The 24930-nt window shown below is 33.2% G+C and overlaps 1 protein-coding gene across 5 annotated transcripts in view; it reads left to right on the top strand.

Moving 5' to 3' along the window:
- Positions 1-24930, top strand: part of HBS1L (HBS1 like translational GTPase) — a 78900-nt gene that overhangs the window by 39407 nt on the left and 14563 nt on the right. For 3 of the 5 annotated variants that reach the window (XM_016155677.2, XM_036221949.1, XM_016155684.2), the window contains 8 exons: positions 9390-9498; positions 13627-13889; positions 14354-14519; positions 17193-17310; positions 20762-20908; positions 22289-22363; positions 22928-23045; positions 23437-23505. In XM_016155677.2, coding sequence (XP_016011163.2) covers positions 9390-9498; positions 13627-13889; positions 14354-14519; positions 17193-17310; positions 20762-20908; positions 22289-22363; positions 22928-23045; positions 23437-23505 — 1065 coding nt within the window. Of the gene's footprint in view, positions 1-3857; positions 3878-9389; positions 9499-13626; positions 13890-14353; positions 14520-17192; positions 17311-20761; positions 20909-22288; positions 22364-22927; positions 23046-23436; positions 23506-24930 lie in introns of those variants that run through there. The other 2 variants (XM_036221948.1, XM_016155678.2) reach the window with 2 other exon arrangements.

The raw sequence follows: 24930 nt of genomic DNA, 5'->3' as shown, positions 1-24930 counted from the left end.
GGAAATGATTTTGTTTGTTCACTTTAGCATTCAGGAAACATGTATAAATTATGTACAATGTATGTGGAAATGGAGAAATCTCAAGATGCAATGGCTGCTGTCAGAGAGCCTCCCAGCCTAAAGAAGGGGTTTAGTTAACATGAAAGACAAAACCTTTTTTTTTTTTTAAATTATAGGGATGACACTGATTAGTAAAATCAAATAAGTTTCAAGTGTACAGTTCAACAGTATGTCGTTTGTTTTGCTGTCACCAAATATTTGACCCTTTTTTTCTCTGTCTACCTCCCTCCTCTCCCATTCCCTCTGGCAACCACTAATCCACAGTCTATATCCCTGAGTCTCCGTTTGTCATGTTTGTTTGTTGCTTTCAGTTTTGTATCCCATATGTGAATGAAATCATTTGGTTTTCAACTTTTTCTGTCTGACTTATTTTGCTTAGCATGATTATCTCAAGATCTATCCATGTTATTGCAAATGGCAGTATTTAATCTTTTCTTATTCCTGAGTAATATTCCATTGTATATAGACAAAACTGTTTAGAGCATTACTTTCACACTTTTTAGAGCACTCTGAATATAAAGTTGTCCTTGAATGAATGATTGGATGAACTTTGTATCTTTGTTTCAAAACATGAACTTTCCAGTGGATATTTTCAGTAATTTGTTGTAGTCAGGATCATTGATGTAGTTTTATTGTGGTACACTATTTCTAAGTGTTATTGCTAAGTAGCTTTTTACTTTAACAAAAATCAAGAGTCTCAAGAATAATATAGAAGTTTTTAGTGTTTTGAAATGTTTTAATATGTATGTGTTATGTAAACATTTTTAATTATCAAAATATATAGTTATTATAGCATAGAAGTATATGTTTTGAAGTTAAAGTCACTTGCTCTCTTTCCTGATATCACTCTAGAAGTATTCAGTTTTAAAAGTTCACTTATATTCTTGTAGACTTTTTAATACCAATAGTAGTGATATAGCGCCTTTGCTATGTAATATTGCAATTGCTTTTTACACTTAGTGTGTCATGTTTTTCCTTTCATGCATGTAGGTTTACTACTTTTATGTCTGAAGCAAACTGTTTCATTGTCTGGATACATTATAATTTGTTGAACCCTTCCCTTACTGATGTACATTTACAATTCTTTTTTGCCATTACAGACAGCACCATGGTAAACAATCTTGATCATATATTGTGGTGTAGTAGTATTAATATTTCTGTAGAACACATTTCCAAAAATATAGTGTACATAGAAAATTTTCGATTTTATCAAATTTCTCCCTGCCCAAGGTGTACCTGGCTGTATTCTAACCAGCAGTGTCAGATCTCGCTCCTCTCCCCGCTTCCCTTGGAAGCACTAGATGCTAATAAAAAATCTAGAAGTACTTTCACTTGTTCCTCTTCCACTCTTCCTCTCACTCCCCCTTTTCACTGCCTCCTCTTTTCCCTCCCCCCTCTCCCATTTCTATCTTCCCTTTTTTCTGCCACACCTTTCTTTGAGTTGTGTATTTTGACTTTGTCTATTTGTTATCACTTCTTTAAATTTTTTTTTTCTTAATGGCTTGTAGGAGTTCTTTATATATATATTAACCCCTTGTGTATGTTGCTGAACTCAAGGAGCTCGTTTTGCCTGCATGTGTCAAAGCCAACAAAGACACAGACAAAGAAAGTAGAGGTTTATTTCAGAAAGTGGTTCCAAGCTTGGGGACACAGATGAGCTAGTGCTCAAAGATCTAGTTCCTCCATGGTCTCTGGGGGATGGGTTATATAGGGGAAAACTCAGTAGCTGAGGGAGTTGGGGTCGTGGGCTCCATTGATTGGTCAGGGCTAGGGTTGGAGGCAGTTGGCCATCGCATTGGGTCCTGGTGTCAGTCATGGGGTCCTCCTGTTTGGTTTCAAGGAGATGCTGGTAGGGTCCTTCTGCATTCATGGTGTGGAACTGCAAGGTGTTATCTTTTGTATGACCAAAACACTATTTCTGTGGTCAGTAGACCTAAGACTGATGCTGACCTAAGGGCTTATGATTGAGGAAGTGGTTGTGCAGTATGCAGAAAGATAAGGAAAGAAAAGAAGCAAGTGAGCTTAAGGCCAGTTTGAATCAAGGAGAAAGAGAAGAGAAAAAGTCGTTTTAAAGAAGTGAAGATTTGCATAGTTATATCCATATTTCCGCACATAGTTTGTGTTCACTTGTGGTGTCTGTGTAATCAAGAAAAAAATTTAAAATTATGTAATATTCGTCAGTCTTTCTTACCTGAAGATTATACTTTTCTTTATGTTCATATCCTTAATAAATTTATGTATGATATACTATAGACATATGATAGAGCTTTTTCCTCAAATGACTAGCAAATATTCCCAATACAATATTGAATAAACCCATCCTTTCCCACTGTTTTGAAATATGCTTTTTGTATATGCTGAATTTCTATTTATAAGTGTATTTGACATATATATCCCTATATATTTTTCCATATACTCAAGTATTATTCCTATGTAACAAATAAAAATATATTTCTGTTAATTGGCCTATTTGCAGATGTTCTATTCTAATTCATCAAGCTATTCTTTTGCTATATCCACGTGTTAATATACTCCAGCTTTATAGGAGGTCTTAATTTCTGGTAGTTCATTTCTCCTATTATTATTCTTAATTTAAAATTTTTATTGGTCATCTTTTTACATTCACTTTTCCAGATGAATTTCAATATCAACTTGGAATGTGTTCCCCCAAAATATAGTCCCACTGGCTTTTGCACTACCAGATCTCCTCCTCCTCCTCCTACTCCCGCTCCCTCTCCTCCTCCTTTTTCTCTTTTCTTTAGGTTATGTATTCCTTAACTTGCATTGCTATTATGCAAATAAAAAAACACTGGGTTCAACCCAAAGTGTGGTACTGTGTTACTGTCTATCTATGACTAGGTGCATCTAGAACTCGTTGATACTATAATCACCTAAAAATCACTTTGAAAAGAGAAGTTAATGGGTACAGCAGTATTCAGTCCAACTAAAAATAATTACAGTAAACATGTATGACCATGAACTTCAGCAATTATTTTTGACTTAAAAGTTTTCTGGCAAGGAGGTTATTATACAAACAATGATGAGATAATTCCATAGAATGAAGATGTTTTTTTAGTTTTGCTTGAAAATATTTTTTAAATTGATAGTCAAGTGCTTTCACATACATAATATGTATTATAACATCTTTGCTAGACAGATAATTTGGGTACCGATAGCCTCATCTTGTGGTTGGATAACTCAAGTCTCTGGAATATTTGACTAGGTCAAGACTCAAGTTCTGTGAATTTTCTGGTGGCAGAGCCTTAGATTTATAGCTATATTAGACTAATTAAAATTGATTACTCCAGAGTAGACGATATATGTAGAGTTTAAATAGCATCCTAGGACCGAAGGTTGAGGAATGCCTGATTAGTGGCTTGAGAAAAATAAAGGACTTATAGAAGGATGAGATAGCAGCGTAATTTATGGAGAAATCATTATCACATAAATTTCCATGTTTTTTCTCTTAACTAATCTTACTTTGGCTGTCCCCATTTGTAAGCAGTCTCAGTAATGAACTTTCCTAATTTAACTTAGAGTATTTACTACTACTACTGTTTTTACGCTTTTGAATTAGATGAGACAAATAGAATTCTTGAAAATAAGTCTATAAAAGATCTTTTTTGTCTACAAAGGCCTTTCATTCAAAGCCTCAATTATATAATCTTACAATAAAAGTTTATTGATCATTGCCCAGTCTTTTTCAGAACTTTTGCCCCATCAACTCTTAAATATGCCTTTTCTCATGTTATTTTTGTCTTCTCTTTATTTTTCAGGGTCAGGTTAAATCTCATTTATGTCTTCCAAAATTACTCAGGTATATACTTTGAATTCTTTTGCTTATTTTCCCTATAAGATCTCCACAACTGTTAAAATTGTCTCAGGATAGCGTATAAGCTTGTTGACAGTAGCCACCATATGATTTATATCTTTTTTAATCTAGTCACATCACAAATTGTATAGCAATTTGCAGATCTAAAGTAGTAATAAAAAGCTATCCTGTATGATTGTTATGAAGGTAAAAAGCATGAGAAGCACCTGGCAGAGCATACGAGAATGCCTGTAGCAAGCGCCAAGTGGCTTTTTAGAATCCAGATCTCTAAACATTTGGAGGTGGCTGGTATTAATGCAAGAAGTAGATGGAGAGGGTAAACTGAGGAGGTTATTGTCTAAAGAAGAGATCTAAGATAATTTGCAGAAGTACTAGAGATCAACTCAAGGTTTCAAAATTTAAACTATTAGGGATTAATCATTAAACAGTTTATTGATTGCTTGTCCTGGGCAGACCACTGTGTCATCTTCTGCGGACTAGGTGAACACATCTATAAGGCGGTTTTTACCCTCAGAGCTAGTAGTCAAATATTGACTGTGTTTAAAGATCAAAAGAATGAATTGGAAGAGGGTAAACCATGTGGAGATGCAAGCAAAGGGTTTCATTTAGATTCAGCAAGAGTCTGTGACAATTGTGTGGCTAGAGAGATTAGATTTAAATCCTTTACAAAGGAGTATTCTTTGAAAAAAAAAAAATCTCAGGATGAGAGACCTAGGTAATTTCATGTTCAAGAGAAAACCTAGACTCTGCTATTTAAATCTTAGCTCCAGAAAGGAAGCAGTGGAGCCCTGGAGGAAGCAGCCCATCAAGGGGTAACCACAGGGACACAGGAAGGCCTTCCTTTAGATACAGCTGGAGTATGAGAAAATGTTTAAGTGCAGGCTCTGCCACTAAGGTGAAGTCAATTCTTTGTTTCTTGCTTTTTATCTTTTATAAAATAAGCAGGTCAGACTTGGTAACTGGGTAGTTGTTATTTCCACCCAAATAAAAAATCTAAATGATCAATTCTCCATCCTGCGGGAAACTGAATGAACACTAATAACTAATAATGTGAGTCTTCAGAAGGCAAATCTTTTTGGTGATGATGATTTCATGGGTGGGTTTTACATGACTTGGGGGAGGACATTGATAAAGGGATTTCCCTTTGGAATGATACGTTTTATTTTTACTTCATAGTGAGCTATTTGATTTAAAGCAGGGGTCCCCAACTCCCAGGCTGCAGACCAGTACTAGTTCGTGTCCTGTTAGGAACGGGGCCCCACAACAGGAAGTGAGTGGCAGACAAGTGAGCAAAGCATGATCTATATCTGCAGCTGCTCCCCAGAGCTAGCATCACTGCCTCAGCTCCACCTCAGATCATCAGGCATTAGATTCTCAAAGGAGCACTGGTGCCTGAAAGGTTGGGGACTACTGATTTACAGCACTTCTTAGTGGTTCGGGAGTCATAGACACATACAATCACAGAACTAGAAATCATTTAATTCATTATATGAGAAAACTGAAGCTAGTGAAACAAATTAACTGCTTAAGCTGTAAAGTGGGTAACAGCTAATTAGTGGCAGGGCAGGAACCAGAATCCAGGCTCCTTTTTTCCATCAAGTACTTATTCCATTCCATACTGACATTTTTTAGGACTTCCTGAAAATTTAATGCCCAATTTCTTGAGCTTGCTATACAGTGAATGAACTAGTTGGTTGAGGAAGATGGGGAAACATAGTAAATAGTGATGAATTTGAATACTCCTATGTATCCCTTATTGATCCATGGCGGATTATTTTAGTTATTAGTTTGTTTCTGACCTATGTCAGTGATTTTGCCTGCCACCAACATGAAGGGGACTTGGTATTGTTCTTGGATAAGTGGAGATACTTCACATTGCTGTTAACAGCTTAGTGGAAAAGTTACTGAATATGTTTTTTCTTTGACCGTGGATAACGTCAAATTGAATTAACATTTCCAGAATAGCCCAAATCAAGGTTATGTCTCCAGGGGAAGGGTCCAGAGTTGGAATTATTGAACTCCTCGAAATAGCATGCAATATTTTGTGTGTATAGCGCATTTTTCTCTTGAGTGTTTTGGAATTTTCTTTAGCTTTTTCAAAGGGTTATGTGACTGAAATAAAAAGGTCTAAGAACTTACACTCTTTAGTGGATGGTATTCTGAGTCATTATACTAGACTTTTTTCCCTTTTAAAACGACTTTCACTTACATATCCAAATGCTTGAAGCACTACATCTTGGGTTTGATGTCTTATAGGTAAGGATAACTAAAAATGAAAAATAACATATTTATTGCATCTCCAGAAGTAGAAATTAGCCTTGTATAGCCTGGATTGTGACATTTTTACGCTTCATGGTTATTTCCTCCTATTCTTTTAACAGAGGCCAAAATCAACCATGCCTCTTTTCTTAATCAGTCAAAGTGTTTTATACACACACACACACACACACAAACACACATGCAAATAATGCTCTCTGTTTCCTCTTTCCTAATCTTTACCTAATCCTTACCTTCACTCCTCTTTTCATTTGCTATAAACCTGGGAACTGCTTTTTTCTTGAAAAGCAAATTCCTCTATAATTCTAAATCTGTTTTCCTATTTTTTTTTTTTTCCTTGCCTCATTTCATTGCTATCCTAGCAAACCTCAGGGTCTGGAAAGTCAACTTTGTTCTCTTTGCTGCTTTTTCCGACAGCATAATTCCTCCATCCTTTTTATTTTCCTTAAATCTCTTTTTCCCTTGAAGCTTCTGTCTTTTTTGCCTGAACTGGCCTTTTGTTAGTCACCAGTGCTGTCTTGAACAACCTCATGGCCACTTTTTCTCACGCATTGAAGACTTTAGCTGGCTTACAGTTTTCTCCACACTAAGCTCTTCATGCCCATAGTTTACTTGTGTACTGATGTGGAAAAATGCCAAGTCCAACACCCTGGACTTTCAGTTCCTTGACCACTTTCTTTCTAGTGACCTTCACCTGTCAGCAATTCACTATAATGCCCCCTCCTCCAAAATCCTGAATTCACACATTTCATTCTTACCACAACCACCTGGTTGTGCTTCTCATATCATGAGCTTTTCTGGTGCTTTGGACCCCCCTACTTTCTCCCAATTCATTCTCCTTTGTGCAATGATTATTGAAAACTTTACTTCACCAGTCTTTTTGCTTTTTTCATTCACCTCAGTCTCAGCAGGTAACTAGCTGCTGTGTTACGGGGAAAATAGAAACTAACCATTAGAATTTTTTATCTTCTAGCTCCTCAACGTACAAATCTGCTTTCTATTAAACAGCCTGTCTCCTATCTTAGTTTATTTTCTACCTCTGCTTTGGATCCCAGTCCTTCTTGCCTTCTCAGAAATCCTAAAATATCTAAAATGATCTTTTTTCTTCCTAGTATTTTCAAACAGCTCCCCTCATTTTTATCCTTTCTATCAGCTGATTTCACATCTCTCTTTTGCTGCCATTCTACCACATCCCTCCCTTTCCAGCCTAACTTTTTAAGAGTCATTTATACACATGTATAATCTCTTATCTAAAACCTTTGGTATCAGATTTGATTCAGAATTTAGAATTTAGGTGGGATAAGTAAGAACGACAGGTAGCCTCATGTCAGTCCAAGTAAGATTTTGCTTCCAAATGAGTTGTTAAAACAACTCTTAATTTTTCAGAGCTTTTGGCTTTCAAGATAGTGGATGAGAGACCGTGGACATGTATTGCCATCTCTGTTTTCTCACCTTCCTCATATATTTTTTAAACCCATTCTGGCTTCTACTTCCCTCACTTCTCCCAAATGGTTCTTGTGCACTGCCATTGACCTTTATATGAAAGGACCGTGTCACTAGGTGTTTGCATATTTTCAGTCGTTATTTTACTTGACTGGTGATAGCAGCTCTATCAAGCACCCTCTTCTCTTAGGTTCCTTGGCACTGTCCTCCCCCGGCTCTCTTTCATCACCTTTTTACAGACTCCTTGTCTTCAGTCTTGCAATTAAATGCTGGATTATTCCAAGGCTTTGTTCTAGGATCACTCCTCTTCTTCTTCTGTATTCTCTCCCTCAAGTGATCTCGCTATGTCTGTGCCTTCCACTACTAGTTATGTGTTGATGAGTCATAAATATATGCTCTAGCCCAGACCTCTCCTCTGAGCCTGACCCTTTACTTCCCCCACCCCCCATTTGTTGACATCATTTTGGTGACTTTCAATTCTGTTAGAACAAACATTAGGATCTTTGGCCTAAAGGTCCTATGTTGCCTGGGCACCGGCACTGCTGCTGCTCCCCCTACCGTGACCCCAGCTTCATTTAACTATGTTTCCTGTCCCCTTCTGCTTTGACTCCCTCTGTAGTACCATGCTGCCTCCTGCAACAGGGTCGATATACAAGCTGCTTCCTCTTGTCAGAATGGTCTTTCTTTCTATATAGTTAATTTCTACTCATTTTTTGCATTTTTATGCAACTTTCATTTTTCTGTGGAAGTGCTTTAATTCATATGCCCATCGCCAAATTTTATGGCACATATATACAGATTATAACACTAATAACAGTTTTAATTTTATTTTTACTTTTTGGTTATCACTCAATACCTTTTCTCCACTAGACTGTAAGTGTACGCTCTCTCAGCACAAGGATTATGTCTGCTTTTGTTCACTATCATCAGCATAGTGCTTGGCATATAGTAGTAGGCCAATAGCAAACATTTTGAATTATTTCTGTACATTAATTTGTCTTTTCTAAGTTTTAAAAGTAATTTCTGTATATATATTTACCATATAATTTCTGTATATATATATATATATATGCAGTTTCTGTAGTTTTATGTGGATCCAACATTATAGCACTCTTCTTGAAAATATAAATTTTAAAGATTTCCATGAATTACATATATAAATGTCTTACTTTGGTTTAGCTCATAATTTATCTTCTATGTTCTTAATTCACTTTTTCTGTGTTAACCTCTTCCCTTTTATTCTTTATAGATAGCAAATATCTTGCTAAGTCTAATATTGTGTACAAGTAAAATAAATGCTGTATCCAGCACAATTCAACAGACTCTCAACTTGCTTTTTAGTTTGTAGGTATCACAGGATTAAAAATAGTTTAGCCATCTGCTAACTGACCAAATAATTTTAGTATTGTGAAAGGGTGTGGTAGGAGTTGGAGACAGAGGGTCTAGGTATATTGTCAGAATAAGGCTCAGTGCAGAAACCAACTTGTGACCTCTTAATACTGAAACTTAAGAGTCAATTCAAAATTAGGAAGAGATTTAGTGGAGGTTAAGCATACAAAAGGCCTGATATAGGGGATTTCCCAAAATAGGATGACAGAGAATTTTTTTCAGCATTTTAATATTTTACTAAAACTTTTTAGAGAAAAGAAAATGTGTTTATATAAAGATATGAATTTTGTGAAGTGTAATTATAATATATACTATATATAATATATAATAGCTGTTTCTAGAAATCAACTTTAATTAATTGGCCTTTTATATTTCACTCTTTAATTAGGAAAATCAATAGATTCTCGGTCATCTCGAAGTGAATCTGAAATTGTGCCAAAAGTTGCTAAAATGACAGTATCTGGAAAGAAGCAAACTATGGGATTTGAAGTCCCTGGGTAAGGTTTTTAATCCCCTTCCCCACCCTCATCCCCCCCCCCCCCCGCCTTTTTATTGTAATTGTAATTGTTAGACTACAAGAAAGAGAATCTGTTTCAATTTGCATAACATATTATTAACATTGATGTTTCACAGCCTTCATTAGGTCATAGTACGAAGACAAGGGGATAAGAAATTAGGCTTAACTCCAGACTTATGTATATATGTCGCTTAATCTATCTCATTCTCAATTTCCTCATATAAATTAAATTATTTATAGCTACTTTAACAAAAAACCTTGAATTTTGTAAAATCTAGCACTGTGAGATCGGGACTCCATATGCCACTAGATGGCATAGGTAATCACCATTTGGGAATTATATGTATTTGGCAAATCAGGGAATCATTAATTAAAATATTTTTGCTAATTATTTTTAAACTCTTTTAGATTTTCATATTGAATAAAACAGATCTGTGTAACAAAGACATAAAGTATAAATTTCAGATGTCTACTTAAATTTCAAATATCTACTTAAAACTTCAGATATCTACTTAAAAATGATAGATAATAAGTCATATATTAATAGCACTCATTTGTTCTTTCTCATCATAGTCTAGAATTCTCCCAGGAGTTTTTATAGACAAGGGAAGTATAGTTCGAAAATATTAAGTCTTAACCTCTTTAAACGATTTTTAAATCATCCCGTAAATCAATTACTTATGTATATTTTCTCTGCCAGGTAGATAAATAAGAAACACTGTTATCAAATATAAACAATAGAAGGTTTTTTTAAAAACTTCAAGATATAACTTCAAATATAAACTCAGTAGGCTTTTTCTTCTTTCTTATAACATCCTTCCATCTAAGTCAGTGGATGTATCATGTTATCTTGGATGGGAAGAATCATAATGATCAACTCGTTTAATTTTTTGATTTTTAAAAACAAGACTTTTATTCACAAGATTTCGGATTTACTGAGGGAAAGAACTCCATATCTAGAACATAGTAGGCTTTCAATGTATTTTAGTTGAATGATTAGATGAATAAAAAAGTAAATCTTTAATGCAGGTAACTTTAGCCTGTTAAAATAATTTCGAACTCTTGATTCAGTCACAAAAACCTTAATGTATGACTTTTCTCTATGAATTAGGAGTGGGTTGTGAGAGTCATAGATGGCTTTTTTACTCTTAAGTCTTGAGTGTCATTTAATCCTATTATGGGATTATTTTCATTGAGAGAAAAAAATGTAATACACAATTTCTTGTTCTAAGAAGTTTATAATCTTAATTCAAAAGGTTTCAGAAGTCTTAGAAAACAACATGCAAATGAGCCCAAAATGTATCAGAAGTAAATGTATATCTTTGTGAATAATTATAAAAATAATGAGTAATAAGTGGTAAATACAGTAAATAATTTTTGAAACCTCAAATCTATACTTTATAAATGTAACGCAGGACTTTTAAAATCTTATAAGACTGTATGGTTCATGAGGACAGAGGCCATTAGTGTTCATCATTGTCTTCCTTTCACAGAATAATTGTTTAAATATTTATTGATCAGAGTCCTTAGGGAAATATATTTTATTTATTTATTTATTTACTTATTTATTTTTAATATATCTTATTTAAAACATAAACTTGGAAATAGTAAAACGGTAAGAAGAAAAACTAGCCTGTGAGTTAATATTTTCATGTGGCCCTATGGGAGAAGTCATCAGAATGTGAAAGGTCAGTAGGTACAGATAGAGATGAATAAAACTGCTCAACGGCTAAGCTATATTTGCATCAAATATTTTCATAGGATTTTTTGGAGAAATTTATAGTAGGGATAATAGGCAATTGTTCTGATTTGGTCTCAAGAAAGCACAGAGAAATATAATGAAACACTTTGACTCAAGATTTCCACATGATATATTTTTACATAGTGTGATTCCCAGTGACAGCTTATAAAAAAAAGTATATTGCATTGCTTAGAAGAAACTCAAACAGCAAACTTTTTCTTCACTTACATACTAGAAAATGTATGTAAGTAAATACTTTCTGGTTACCCTCTTAAATCTAAATTATTACCTTTCCAATGTCATTTAAATAATTCAAAAAAGATTAAGCATTTAGGTTCATATAGAATTATTCCCACTTTTGGAAAGATGGTTTAGAAACAGACTAGTCATTTTATAATAGATAAGATTACAAAATTATATTAGGAAGTATCTGAAAAAACATTCAACCAACTTATTATTCTTTCGTGTCAGTTAGAGATTATAGCCCTTAAACCTAGAATGCTCATTTTTAGACCTCATCTTAGAGATATTTCAAAATCTTAAAACATTGACTTTTACTTTATAATATGCAGAAGTTTTTACTAGGATGCTGTTCTAATTACTTTGGTCACTTCCCTCTAACACTATACAATTTAGTGAATTCATTTTCAATTTACCCAATAAAATCTACTTGAAAGGGAATGTTGTGAAAGTGAGCAGAAAAAAAACTTTCATGTAAATAAGTTGAAAATGAAATGATTAAGTCAGACTCATGTTTTGTGAAGCTCTCCTTATCCTGAAAGCTGCCTGGATTGATGGATGAGTTGAGTTCTGTCAACCGTAGCCATTCTGCTTTTTACTTCTTTTTCATGTTGGAGTCAGCATCAGCTTTTGGAAAGCTTCTGTAACCAAAAACAGAAAGATTTGAAGCCAGATGGCGAGTTCTCTTAAGTGTGATTAGAACCAAGTAGGTTTTTTTTTAACTCCTCTAAATGTAGAATTGTCATGTTTAGGTTTTAGAACTAGCTGTGATCATTCAAATAAATGTTTGCACTTTATAGTCTCAAGTTTGATTTCACTTAATTTAGCCTGTCGTAATTCTTTAAAAGATGGGGAACATTTTCCACATTACTAAAACTTTTTCCCCTGTAGTTCTAGATGAAGCTAAGCTAAGTAATGTTAAGAACTGAACAACAAAATTGGCTAGTGAGGACTTGCAGAGCAAAATAAAATGGGAATGAGTTTGAGGTTTTTAATTAAGTTGCAATTGTAACTAATTTGACTCTGCTGAGTTATAGGATGGGTCAGTGTCAAGCATGTAAAAGTATCCTGGGAGGGAAAAATGAATGTGTTTTTCGGTACAGTGAGTAAGAAGAAAGTAGATTTACTACTCTTACACATTTTCATTATACTGCTGCTATCTTCAGTGATTTTTATAAACTACTTTTTGTATTTGCCAGCTCCACATTAAGTTGGATATAATTGGCTTCATTGTTAATAACTTGCAATTTAACCTGTTCTTTGTCTTAATTCTATTCATCTGTAGTCCTCGAAGGAAATATAAAGTATATTGCAGTCTGGTAGATCAAATCACATTCCATAGGATAGCATTGCTATAGTTTCTGTGGAAAATAATCAAAGAACTAATGAAGAACTGAGATCAGTGTTTACTTTTAGAGACATTTGCATTGTCAAGGAGAGAATAAATTAAGCAAGGTGACCTCGTTTTCACTGAGCCCCTCACTGGATTGTCAAGTTTTGGGAGTAGATAACTTTCTCATTTCTAGATCATCTTACTTCTCATATAGAATAGTATTTAGCATGTAGTAGTGCCTGGGATATGTAGTAATTTTTAGTAAATTAAGTATTTGTTGAATTAATGAATTAAAGCTCTTTCACCAAAAGTATTAAGAATATGTAAACATTTAGAGATAGCTCCTTTAAAGATAGTATTTGAGCAAAAGAGGTTGTCTTTGTCCTGTTAGAGGAATGAGTTAGTGATAAAACTATTTTTTAAATACTGATTTATCTCCAGGAACACATTTGGTGTCGATTTTTACAAAACGTCTTATGTCATCTGTTTTGATAGAATTATATGGCTAAGGCTATGGGCTTAGACATTGAGTTTCAGTTATTTTACAAGATATTTTCTTCTTATCTTAGTTTTTGGTAGACTGTTTTTCTCCTGGGACCTTCCAAGTCTATTTGTGTGGTTTGGGTCTAGCTCATTTATCATTTCAACCTTAACAGACTCTAGCCACTTAGCGGAGATCATTTTTGGTTCGTAAGTGTAAGGAATGTGAATAGAGAACTTCACTGACCTTCAGACATTATAAGACATCAGTTGAATTGGTTTAAACACTTTTTTCTTATCTTTACTTTCTGTAGTGTAACTGCTGAAGAAAATGGTCATAGTTTCCACACACCTCATAAAGGAAATCCTAGTGAAGATACCAGCTTTGCTTCTTGTGATGTTCTTGAGCTTGTTTCTAAATCAGCTCTTTCATCCCACACCATTCAAGCATCAGAAGAGCAGAGTTCCACACAGACACCAGTGAAAAAGTCTAGCAAGTTGAGGCAACAAATAGATGTCAAAGCGGAACTGGAAAAGCGGCAAGGAGGGAAGCAGCTCCTCAACTTAGTGGTCATTGGTAATGCCCTTCGTTCCTCTGGATTGTCAGTCCACTCTGCCTCAGCGGGACAGCTTTCTAGTGGCAGCATGGAAACGCTCATTCCGCTCTGAATTTCAGTATGGGTGTGATGGACATAAAGCAAGGAGGCGTTGCATTATAATGCTTTCAGGTCACACTGGGTGAAATGATGTCAAGTTATAAAGGAGGTCATTAGACTTGGTTGTGACATTTTCATTTTGAGAACAGTTTGAAAATAGTGGCTTGTCGACAGTTTACAAAAATCAGAGAAATTGCCTCTCTCCAAAGAGATATGCTTTTTTTCTCCCCTCTGTTTAGATGTTTTAAATATCATATGATAAAAACTGGTATTTATTACTCTAAACACTGACATGAACTATTGAATTACATATTCATGCAATGCCTCAATGTAAATGACAAATGGAAAATGTACCTAGTATTAATCTTGAATCAATTTTCTTTAGGTCATGTTGATGCTGGGAAAAGTACTCTGATGGGCCATATGCTTTATCTTCTGGGCAATGTAAACAAAAGAACTATGCATAAGTATGAACAAGAATCTAAAAAGGCTGGCAAAGCTTCGTTTGCATATGCATGGGTTTTGGATGAGACCGGTGAAGAAAGGGAAAGGTACTATATTTCAAAGTTTGAATGATATGTAGTTTTTCATTAAGTATGTAAAATGTAAATATGTCTGAAATGTACCATGAAATATTTTGGATACTATTTTCAGAAAAAGCTCTCCATTAGGAAAGTATTTATATTTTAGTTTTCATTACTATATACATAAAGAACCTACATATGTTTTTTCTTCTAAATTATTTTAGAATAGCTTAAAAGAATGTTTATCAAAAAAGTTTTTTAAAAAACAGGAAAAAAAGCAGTAACTTAGCTAGTAGTTCATTGGGAGAATTTCTGTTGTTATTTTCCTAAGTATATATCAAATTGTCTTGATTTTGAATTAAAGTTATGAATAAGACTGTTAATCTTATATTAGGTTATAAAAGAAAGGCAACTTTTTATAGTAAACTTATCTTCTCTCTGGAATCAAAATGACCAGTAAATGCAAATTACTGGGCTTAATTCATTTTTATATTTTCTGTACTATATTTTTGTGAGACTAAAAGGCAACAAACAAGTGATTAAACCTATCTCTTACCATATAGATTTAATCCAGTCATTTACTCCATCTATATTTGTTAACTATGTTTAATGATAGTTTGGAGGAGATTCTAGCAGGAGAATGCCACTACTCATATATCTTTGGTCAAAGAGTAGTATTTCCCTTGAAGTCTTTTAGGAATGGTGACATATATCATGTTAGAACAATTAAGAATCGGGGAGCCAATGGCACCTTTGTCAGGAAACAAAGAAAAAACCTTAATGATTAAGTGAAATGGCAGATGTATCAGCTGTGTCAACAAGATAATTACTCTAAAGACTCTGAAGTCCTCTGAAAGTCCTGATTCAACAAAGAAATTACTCTCTGTTCCCTGATGTCTTTATTCTGAATGATTTGGAGATATATTTGGATTTTCAAACTATTTAAAAATGTGTATTTTTCTTGGAGTCTTGGGTAGTCTGCATTATAATATATAAGATAATTCTCAATAAAGAGAGTCACTATATTCTTAGCTCTTCCGCTAAATAAGAATTTATATCATAGTGTTTTTCTTCTTGTGAGTGTCATTTTTATTCTATATATACTATCACAATCTTGTTTTTCAACTTAGTAAGAAAAGTTAGTCGGACAGTTACAAATTTTTAGACAATTTATATTGGAAAATGGTGGCATTCTTTATGTCATATTAGAGGACTAAATAATTTTTATTAGTTTACCACACAGATTATTAAAGTATATGGCTTTTTAGCATTCTTTGTGTCATCTTTTAAATAGGTACTGATTGAGAAGAATATATTTTAAGTTAGAATGACCTGTTTGAATTGACTTAATCTCATTCCTAAAATAATCAACATTTTTAGTGGGGTTTTTTTGTTTGTTTGTTTTTTGTTTTTTTTTTAGTAATACCATCTCCTGGTTGGGTGTCGGTTGTGCTGCTGCTGGTTCTCTATTGCTCAGCATAATGCAGTTTTTAGAGTATTCCTTCATTCTGTAGATAGCAGAAGCTTTCAGATACATAATGGGAGTTTTAACTCACCACTTATGTTCCTTAATAGCATTTCAAAAATATAATATATTGTTTATCCCACCATGTTAAATATTTGTAAATTCTCTGTTCTGCTTGTATGTTGAACAGAAATTAGTAAAATGAGAGACGTTTTCATATCCTTAGGCTTACAAATCCAGACCAGAGCTCTCCAAAGAATATATTCTGGTCAAAGAAGTCTAGGGAGGAGCTCAGAATAAGTCATGGTTCATCACTGTTAAAAGAAGTAATTATTTGGAGATTAGTAAAGAGAATGAAGCAACATTTTCTTAAACTCAAATGGCCCATGGTTTCAGATTAAACTAGAATGACTTGAAGACCCACAGTTACTTTACTACGAGGGTGAACATATAATTTATCGTTACAATTGTTAGGATACTTGGTAGTAAAAGGGAATGCTCGTTCATTATTCTGGACTATTCTGAGCAAACAGATGAGTGATTACCTAGTTTATTGCTCACCTGGTTTCCCCTTCTAAATTACTGAAGTTTAGGTGACTTTAGTACCTTTGTAGTCAGCTGGCTTCCTTATAACCTGAATCTGCATTTTTGTGGCTATAAGGACTCACTGCATTATTCTCCAAGGAGGATGAAATGGGATGTGAAACAAACTACTGTTCATCTTTCTCAGTTTTTAAAAAATTGGGCATCTCTTTTGATATTTTCTGTTTTCTGAATGTGTAACATGCCGACGTATCTTGCAAATAAATCCTTATAAGTTTATTTTTATAATTAGTGAAGCATAAATGTAAGAGATGAGGAAAACTACCTCCTGATAGTGGTCATTCTTCATTTTATTTTTTCTCATGGGCAGTATTTATTTTTCCCTCCTTTGGAGATTTGTCCATCCCTTTGTGCCTTGTTTGCAATCTACATTGCTTGCAAAAAGAACTTATTTTGATTTTCTTCCTGTGTCCACAACTTTGTTTTAGAGCCAATGAGTGTAATTCTGTTACAGCCGAAATTCCAGCCCAAACTGTTAGCTTAATTTCTCAAAATAATAGACTAGATAATAAAATTTCCATCATTACTTAAGAAATTTAGACTGTCATTTCACCTCTATTATAAAATAACTTAATCTGTAACACTAATTTTTTTTATATGGTGCATTTTAACCATTCTCTGTTTTCTTTAAGGGGAGTAACAATGGATGTTGGTATGACAAAGTTTGAGACTACAACCAAAGTTATTACATTGATGGATGCTCCAGGCCATAAAGATTTTATTCCAAATATGATTACGGGAGCAGCCCAGGTACCCAGTATTTCCCTAACTATATAAAGAAGCAAATGTATCAAAGCTATGAATTTCTTTATAGTAAAAATAATAATAAAACACTTGATGAAATATATAGCCTTATATTTTATATATTAATAAATTGGAGTGACTATTTCAACATCACCTTTTTACTATATCTTCAAGTCCTGTGTATTTATTAAGAGCTAATTTGTGCAGAAATAATGAAGTTTGAGAGTTTTCCCCCTGTGATTTATTTACTTTCTTTATAGGATAAAAAAACAATTATAATGTGTAAACTTACATGATTCTAAATAGATATACTGAAAAGAAATCAAATTATAACAATTAAAATAGCATTGCACATATCGGACATTGATTTATTTTGTAATAGATGATTATTGGAATATACAGAGATTTCAGAAATTTGCCTGTGTCACTTGGCAAAGTGTGACTTTAGCAAGTGACCATTTTCTGAGTTCTTTCACCCACTAAAAAGCAATGTTAATATGAGCATTTGTCAACCTAAAAAGGATATTATGTGAATAAATTAGAATATATATGAAGGTAAATAAGAAAGTATTTGATTCTATTTTAGAAAGCTGATAGATAATGAGGATTAAAAATAATAATCACTGTCGATTAAGTACCTAATACGGGCAGACATTATACTAGTTTTCTTCTGTATACATTTAACTTAATCTAATCCTTATAACAATGCTGGAAGTACATATCATCCCCACTTTAAATGAGTATACTTGTTATCGCATTTACCAGCGGATATATTTTTGCTTTCTTTCCTTATATGTGAATGTATGTATGTCTCTGTGTATGTGTATGTATGTATAGGCATGTGTGTGTGTGTGTGTGTATTCATTTAATGAATACTTATGGAATGCCTGCTATATTCCAGCACTATGGTAGGCAGTTTGGGGATATGATGGACTACAAAGCACATACTGGTAGTTTAATGGGAAAGGCGAATACCAGAACAAGCATTTATAGCAAAATGTTTTTGAATCCTAGAATCTTAAAAGTCCAGAGTAATCATAAAGATCATTTATTCCATACTCCTTATGGAATTAGGGATCGGAAAGGATTTTAGAGGTTATCAAATTAAATTCCATTTTGTGACAAATTAAGAAATAGACTCAAAAACATTAAGTCACTTACCTAGTGTACAGAATACTGTGGTAGGGTTTTGGGGACACAAGGAAGTGTTCAGGGCATGGTACCTCTCCAGGGAAATTACAGTGTAGGAAGGTAAGACATGGGAAGAGAAAAGGCCAATACAAATGTACTACAAGAATAAGGTACACAGTATACATGATGAGGAGAGATAGCTATGTACTCCTTTGAAAAGTTTCTTTGAAAATGCATAGGCATTTGAGCTCCCCAAGACAGGCTGTTGCAAAGAAAGAATAGAGAAGTTGCTGAGAAAATTTTTGGAGGTGATAATAGGAAAGAGGATTAAGAACAATACCAAGTCATTGAATTTCAGATTTTAACCTAGGAAAGTAAATATAATTTGACAGTTATCAGCAAAACCTGATGAGAGAGATTTACAATTATTGAGCCTAGTATTTGGAAGGTCAGAGCTGGATGCTTTAAAAAACTGTTAACTCCTTCAGTGTATCTGCGAATTGAATAAATTGATAAGTGGAGAGATTACACAATTTGCTTGACATGTGATACTTGTTAGTGACTACCCATCAGTAGTGAAAGAGCTAATTTTCAAATTGATTGCCCCAGTTTATACTCTTAACTAAAAATCTTTGATCAAAAGAACTGGATCTCATTGAAGAAATTACAGTTCACCATTGTAAATTATAAAGGAATGGAAATGAATGCTGCACTTGAGTAGAAGTAAATCAGACAAGTATTTGGGTAAGAAGAAAAGGAAAAAGAAATAGAAATAATAGTGTCAGTTGCCCCATCAAAGTATGTAGATGATAAAGTTCTGTTCAGAGCAAAGTCTCTGGTCCAGTCTTTACTTACTTAGTGACTATTTTATTTCCCACTATGGTGATAATGTGTGTGAAATTCTTTAAAAATTGTACAGCACAAAGTGTCATTGAGGAAGCCACAGAGAGAAAGGCTACTGTGGACTCTCTACTGACCAGAAGGCCAGAGAACTTGATGAGAATGGAATGTAAGAGGGCCTCTGAGACAGGGTTATCGTGTTAACATTATGAGATAGCTGGAGGGGAATGCCAGATTTAATCACTGTATCCTGGATTACAGGAAAACAGATTTCTGTGAGAACAGGTATGCTACAAAGCAAAAAGTAAAAGGGAAAAATGAAAGTGTTTCTTTAAAAACTGTCCTGACAATGCATTGGCAGAAGTAATTGATGAGAATGAAAATGGAGAAACATTTGTAGTTGCACCAATTTGTTTACTGCATGTTTTAAAAGGCTGCATCCACATGATCTAAGTGGAATCACAAAAAGAAGCATCACACAAAAGAGTAGTGGGAATTTGTAAAACTAGTATCAATAAAGATAAAGAGGAAAATGAGCTAAGGCTAAGGTTCACTTTTTTCTTCCTATTTTGTGTAAATTGTGTAAGAGGAGAAATGTCTTTGAACTGTTTCTCAAAATGCTCCACAAAGGTTAGGAAGCTTTATTATTAAACGCTCTTTTTCAGTGGCTCTAGAGGGTGAATATGCTATTTTTTGATAATTCATTTGTTTACTTTTTTGTTGTTGTTGTTACTATAAGTAATACTGTGACAAATATCTTTGTAGATCCATAATTATTTCTCTAGGATAAATTCCTAGAGGTGGAGCCAATGGGAAGCAAAATGTACATATTTTAAGGCTCTTGAAACTTGTGAAAATGCCCTCCAGAAAGATTGTGCACTTAGAGTCCCACAGGCAATGTATGAGAATGCCCTTCTCACTGCATCATTACTTATATTGAATAATTTAAAAAGCTTTGCCAATATAATTTGTAAAAGTGAGAAAAGGAGAAATATTTTGTTGTATTTTTAATGTCTTTTTTTTGGTTTCTAATGAATTTGAATTTTTCCTTGTTGATTAGCCATTTATGTTTCTTTAGCAAATTGTGTCCTTTAGTTTTTACAGAGCTATGTTCTTTTTCCCATTTTTTGGTAAAAACTTATTCAATTTTAACTTTTACTTAATATGTTACAGATATTCGTCCCTATTTACTAACGTTTTAATTTTGTTAATGTTTTTCTTCCTTTACCCATGTATTTTAATTGTAATCAAATATGGGAACTTTTTATTCTTTATGTCATTTTTTTTTTATTGCATGCTACTACTATTTTATTATTTAAAAATTTTAATCCGTCTGTGTAATTTTTTTGTTTTATTTGCTTTGGTGTCCCGTTTCAGGTTAGAGTCTGCCTTTAAAAGCAGACCAACACAATTAGTTGAATAATCTGCCCTTTGAATTAAAATGCTGTAATGTTAATTCTAGTTGTGATTGTTTTTTCTTCCTTAGGCAGATGTAGCTGTTTTAGTTGTAGATGCCAGCAGGGGAGAGTTTGAAGCTGGATTTGAGACTGGGGGACAAACACGAGAACATGGCCTTTTGGTTCGTTCTCTTGGAGTAACACAGCTTGCAGTCGCAGTCAATAAAATGGATCAGGTATTTAAAGGCTTTTATGAGAATTCATTTTAGATGCTTGTTAAGAATGTATTCTACTATATAAATGACCTCAGATGTGACTAGTATACATTTTATTAGTCCAGTTGGCACATTTTAAAAAATGAATTCAAAATCTTGATGTTAAATAAATGAGATATGAGTAGCATTTAAGCATGAAGATGTCTTCTCATTTTCAAATTAATTTAAATATCTTAAAATTGTTTGTTATAAAGTAATACACATTTTAGTATAAAGAAAACCTGAAAGAACCTATGTTTCTCACTTCCCTTTTCCCCTAAAAAACTTTATACTTTTTATTTTGTACATCCCTACAATTTATTTTTATAGATAAGAATCTTTATAACATAGGGTTATAATCTATTTTATTACCCACTTTTTCAAAAAATTGACAATATTCTTGTGCATGTTTACATGTAATAATTTTTGTGTAGTTTTTATAGCTTTATTCTAGTGTATGTTAAAGATACATTATAATATTTTCAGACAATCCCCTGCTTAGGAATATTTTCAGTTTTGTGTGTATGTGTGTATGTGTATTTAGAAATAGTTTATTCTATAGAAATCTCTGGACCTAAGGGTATATACATTTTTAAGACTTGCTGTAGGTAATCAAAATGCCTTCGAGAAAAGTAGTTATTTCCTCTTGGTAAATGTGATATATTCATTTTTCCAAACTCTTATCAACACTGCTGTTATTAAAGAATTATTTTCCAGTTTGATACATAAAACACGATTTTTTTTACTCTTCTATTTACTCTTCTATGAATGTTAATAATATGTAAATATACTTTATATATTAATCGTTGAAAAGTTGAAAGAATTTTACAGTAAACACACCTATATTATACCCAATACTTAAGAGTTTCTACTAATTGCCTCATCACATTTTTGTCTCTCTACCTCTATATCCATCCATTAATCCATCTTATTTTGATATAAATTTCCAGGTAAATATAGACATTGTTACACTCACCCCTAAATACTACAGCATGCATAATGTTATTTAAAGTTCATATTACATATAAATTTTTAGCTTATTTGGCTTTATTTCAGCAGTTGGCCCAAGCACAATTTAATAAATTATTTATTCTTCCCAAATTTGAAATCACTTTTAGCATATTCAAAAATTTCTGTATGTATTGGAGTTTGTTTCTAGGCTTTCTATTGTAGGAAAAGTTACCTTTAGGTCATATTAAGAGTAAGAGTTAATATTCTGAGTTAATTTTAAAGGATTTTGCATTTAATAGATTTTATATTTATATTTTATACTCCTGATTATTTACTTTGTATTACAGAAATTTAAATTTTATATTGTAAGATCTAAAGCATAGTTTTAAAAATAAATTGGATCTTTACCAGGTTAATTGGCAACAAGAAAGGTTTCAAGAGATTACTGGAAAACTTGGGCACTTTCTTAAACAAGCAGGCTTTAAGGTAAGATAATTTTAAATTAATTTGATTACGTCTCTTAAGTCTCATTTCACTGATATGAGAGAAAAAACTAATGTTTTGGTGTTCTTGTCTTGTTAAATATCTTTAATTTTTGTTTTTATTTCTTCTGGTATCGTGCGTATATTACCTTCTGTTCTTTGGATTGCTTTACCTTTACTTGCATGTATTTTGAAAATTGGCTTTGGTTTAATTTAAATAAAAGACATTTTCTCCACCTATTAAGTTAGGTATATATGTTTTGGGAGGTCATAGAGGAAAGTGGAAACTAGTAGAGAGGAGTTTCTCCAGCTAAAATGTGAAATATGCCTTTGTTACTAGGTAAAAATGCATTAGTGTTTTGGAACACATTTGTAAATTTTCCACAAAATCAATGAAGTTGAAAACTTTGGCTCAGATAACTTCAGGATTATAGTTCTCATTTCTATTATTTTTTAAAAAGTCCATTTTTTTTTTTTTTTGTAAACTTGGTGCAGTTTTGGTAATGGTGAACCTTTTAACTTTTTAAAAACAATGTTAAATATTGTTTTACATAATCTTTTTTAACAGGAAAGTGATGTAGCTTTTATCCCTACCAGTGGTCTCAGTGGTGAAAATCTAATCACAAGATCTCGATTGAGTGAACTTACAAAATGGTATAAAGGACTGTGTTTATTAGAACAAATTGGTAAGAATACAGCCTTATGAATTTTAATGCATTATAAACTTGACATTAATTATTAGAGTTTTTTATGGAGACAATGTTGTATAAAAAAGCATAGGATTTATACTCAGGAGATCTGAGTTACCAGTTTTGAAATCAATCACATGCAGTATTTCCTTATTTAATTAATACCTGGATCCCACCCACCTTACAGACTATTATTGAAATTAAATGATTTAACACATATGAAAACATTTTATAAACTACAAAGCATTTTATGAATGACAGTGAATTTGCTATTAATACTTATTTTAAAAAACCTCTTTTCTAGGAGACATGGGGCAAAATGGGCTCATTGGACATGAGTCAAAAAGTGCTTTTTAATTAAACCCCACTTTTTTGCCATTTTTCCCAGATTCCTTCAAGCCTCCTCAAAGATCTATTGATAAACCTTTTAGATTATGTGTATCTGATGTTTTCAAAGGTAAGTGCTACCTCTACAGTGTGTCTTCAGTATGATGCCTGTCTTTCCACTCTCTTCTGACCTCTTGGATGAATTACTGTGTTATATTCAGTTTCCCTTCTGAGGACCATTGCCAGATTTAAAGTGCACTGTTCTTGTTACCTGACTCCCCTGCCCAGAAGAAGCTTCAATTTACTCACCATTTCCCTATCTCATACTTATCTTCCAAGTATAAAAAGCAAAACAAAACAAAATAACCTTTATCCTTTATCTTTTTAGCCTTATAGCTTTTTTTCTCCCATTAGATTCCTTAAGTCTCTGTATCCTTCAGCCTAACTGGATCACTGACTATTTCTTAACCACATAGGAGGTTTTTACTGCCTCTGTGTATACTCATGTTTTGTTCTTCTCTCTCTTTACATTTCTATTTCCTACCCATCTGTAGGAGTCTGGGTCCAATCAGAAGATAGATACCACACATAGGTAAAATGGGAAGTTTAATATAAAGAATTATTAATATGATGAAAGAATGACTATAAGATATAAATAAACTATATGGTACCCAGGGCTGAGGAAGACTGTCCAAGGGAGGAAAGACAGAGTAGGGGTTTTGACCTTGTTGAAGAAGGTATTGTAGTAAATATTTAAGAATACATCTCACTTAATGAGTACAAGACCCTATACAGAAAACTATAAAATGGAAATGGAATAAAAGATTTCAACAGATAAAATGATACAACATATTTATATACCAGAATAATCATCAGTACGATAAAGATGTCAATTGTCCCCTGAATCTCTTTTATCAAAGAGCAGGCACTAAAGAGTGGATTTGGAACTGTGGAGCGATAAATTGATAGCTGATAAGTTCACTGAACATATACTCTAAAGTGTTCCTTTGTGTTCTTTGTATCCTCTGTTGTATTTTTTCATGCAATATATAATTGTTTCTGTGCTATTTCACTTAGATTGTGAACTTCTTGAGAGCAAGTACTCTCTTCTTTATCTATATCTGCAGAACTTAGCTCAGTGCCTGGCACATAATACATTCTTAATAAATGTTTAATGAATGAAGGAAGATGCTTCACAAAAATTATTTAATGAAATAGAAATTTATCATGATTATCATTAGCTTCCAGCATTCTAGTAGTAGAGGAAATATAGTAATGCTTTCAAAATGTCCGTTATCAATTTAAAATAAAAAAGGTGTTTAATTTTCTTTTTGCTTGACAGTGTTTGATGACTTTATTTTTCATGTTCTATTCTTTCTTCAGGCTACTTCCTGGTTTCTGCCTACAGTGTTCTCCTCAGTATGTTCCCATGAAGGTTACCAAATGACCTCTTGGTTGCCAAAGTCAATAATGTTTTTCAGTTCTGTCTCACTTCCATCTAACTTGAATTAGGCGTTACTTTTGAGGCTGGTAGCCACATCTGCTTTGAGACTTT

This window comes from Rousettus aegyptiacus, unplaced genomic scaffold, assembly GCF_014176215.1.
Source record: "Rousettus aegyptiacus isolate mRouAeg1 unplaced genomic scaffold, mRouAeg1.p scaffold_m13_p_1, whole genome shotgun sequence".
Taxonomy (NCBI): domain Eukaryota; kingdom Metazoa; phylum Chordata; class Mammalia; order Chiroptera; family Pteropodidae; genus Rousettus; species Rousettus aegyptiacus.
This window is presented reverse-complemented; position numbering and strand designations above follow the sequence as displayed.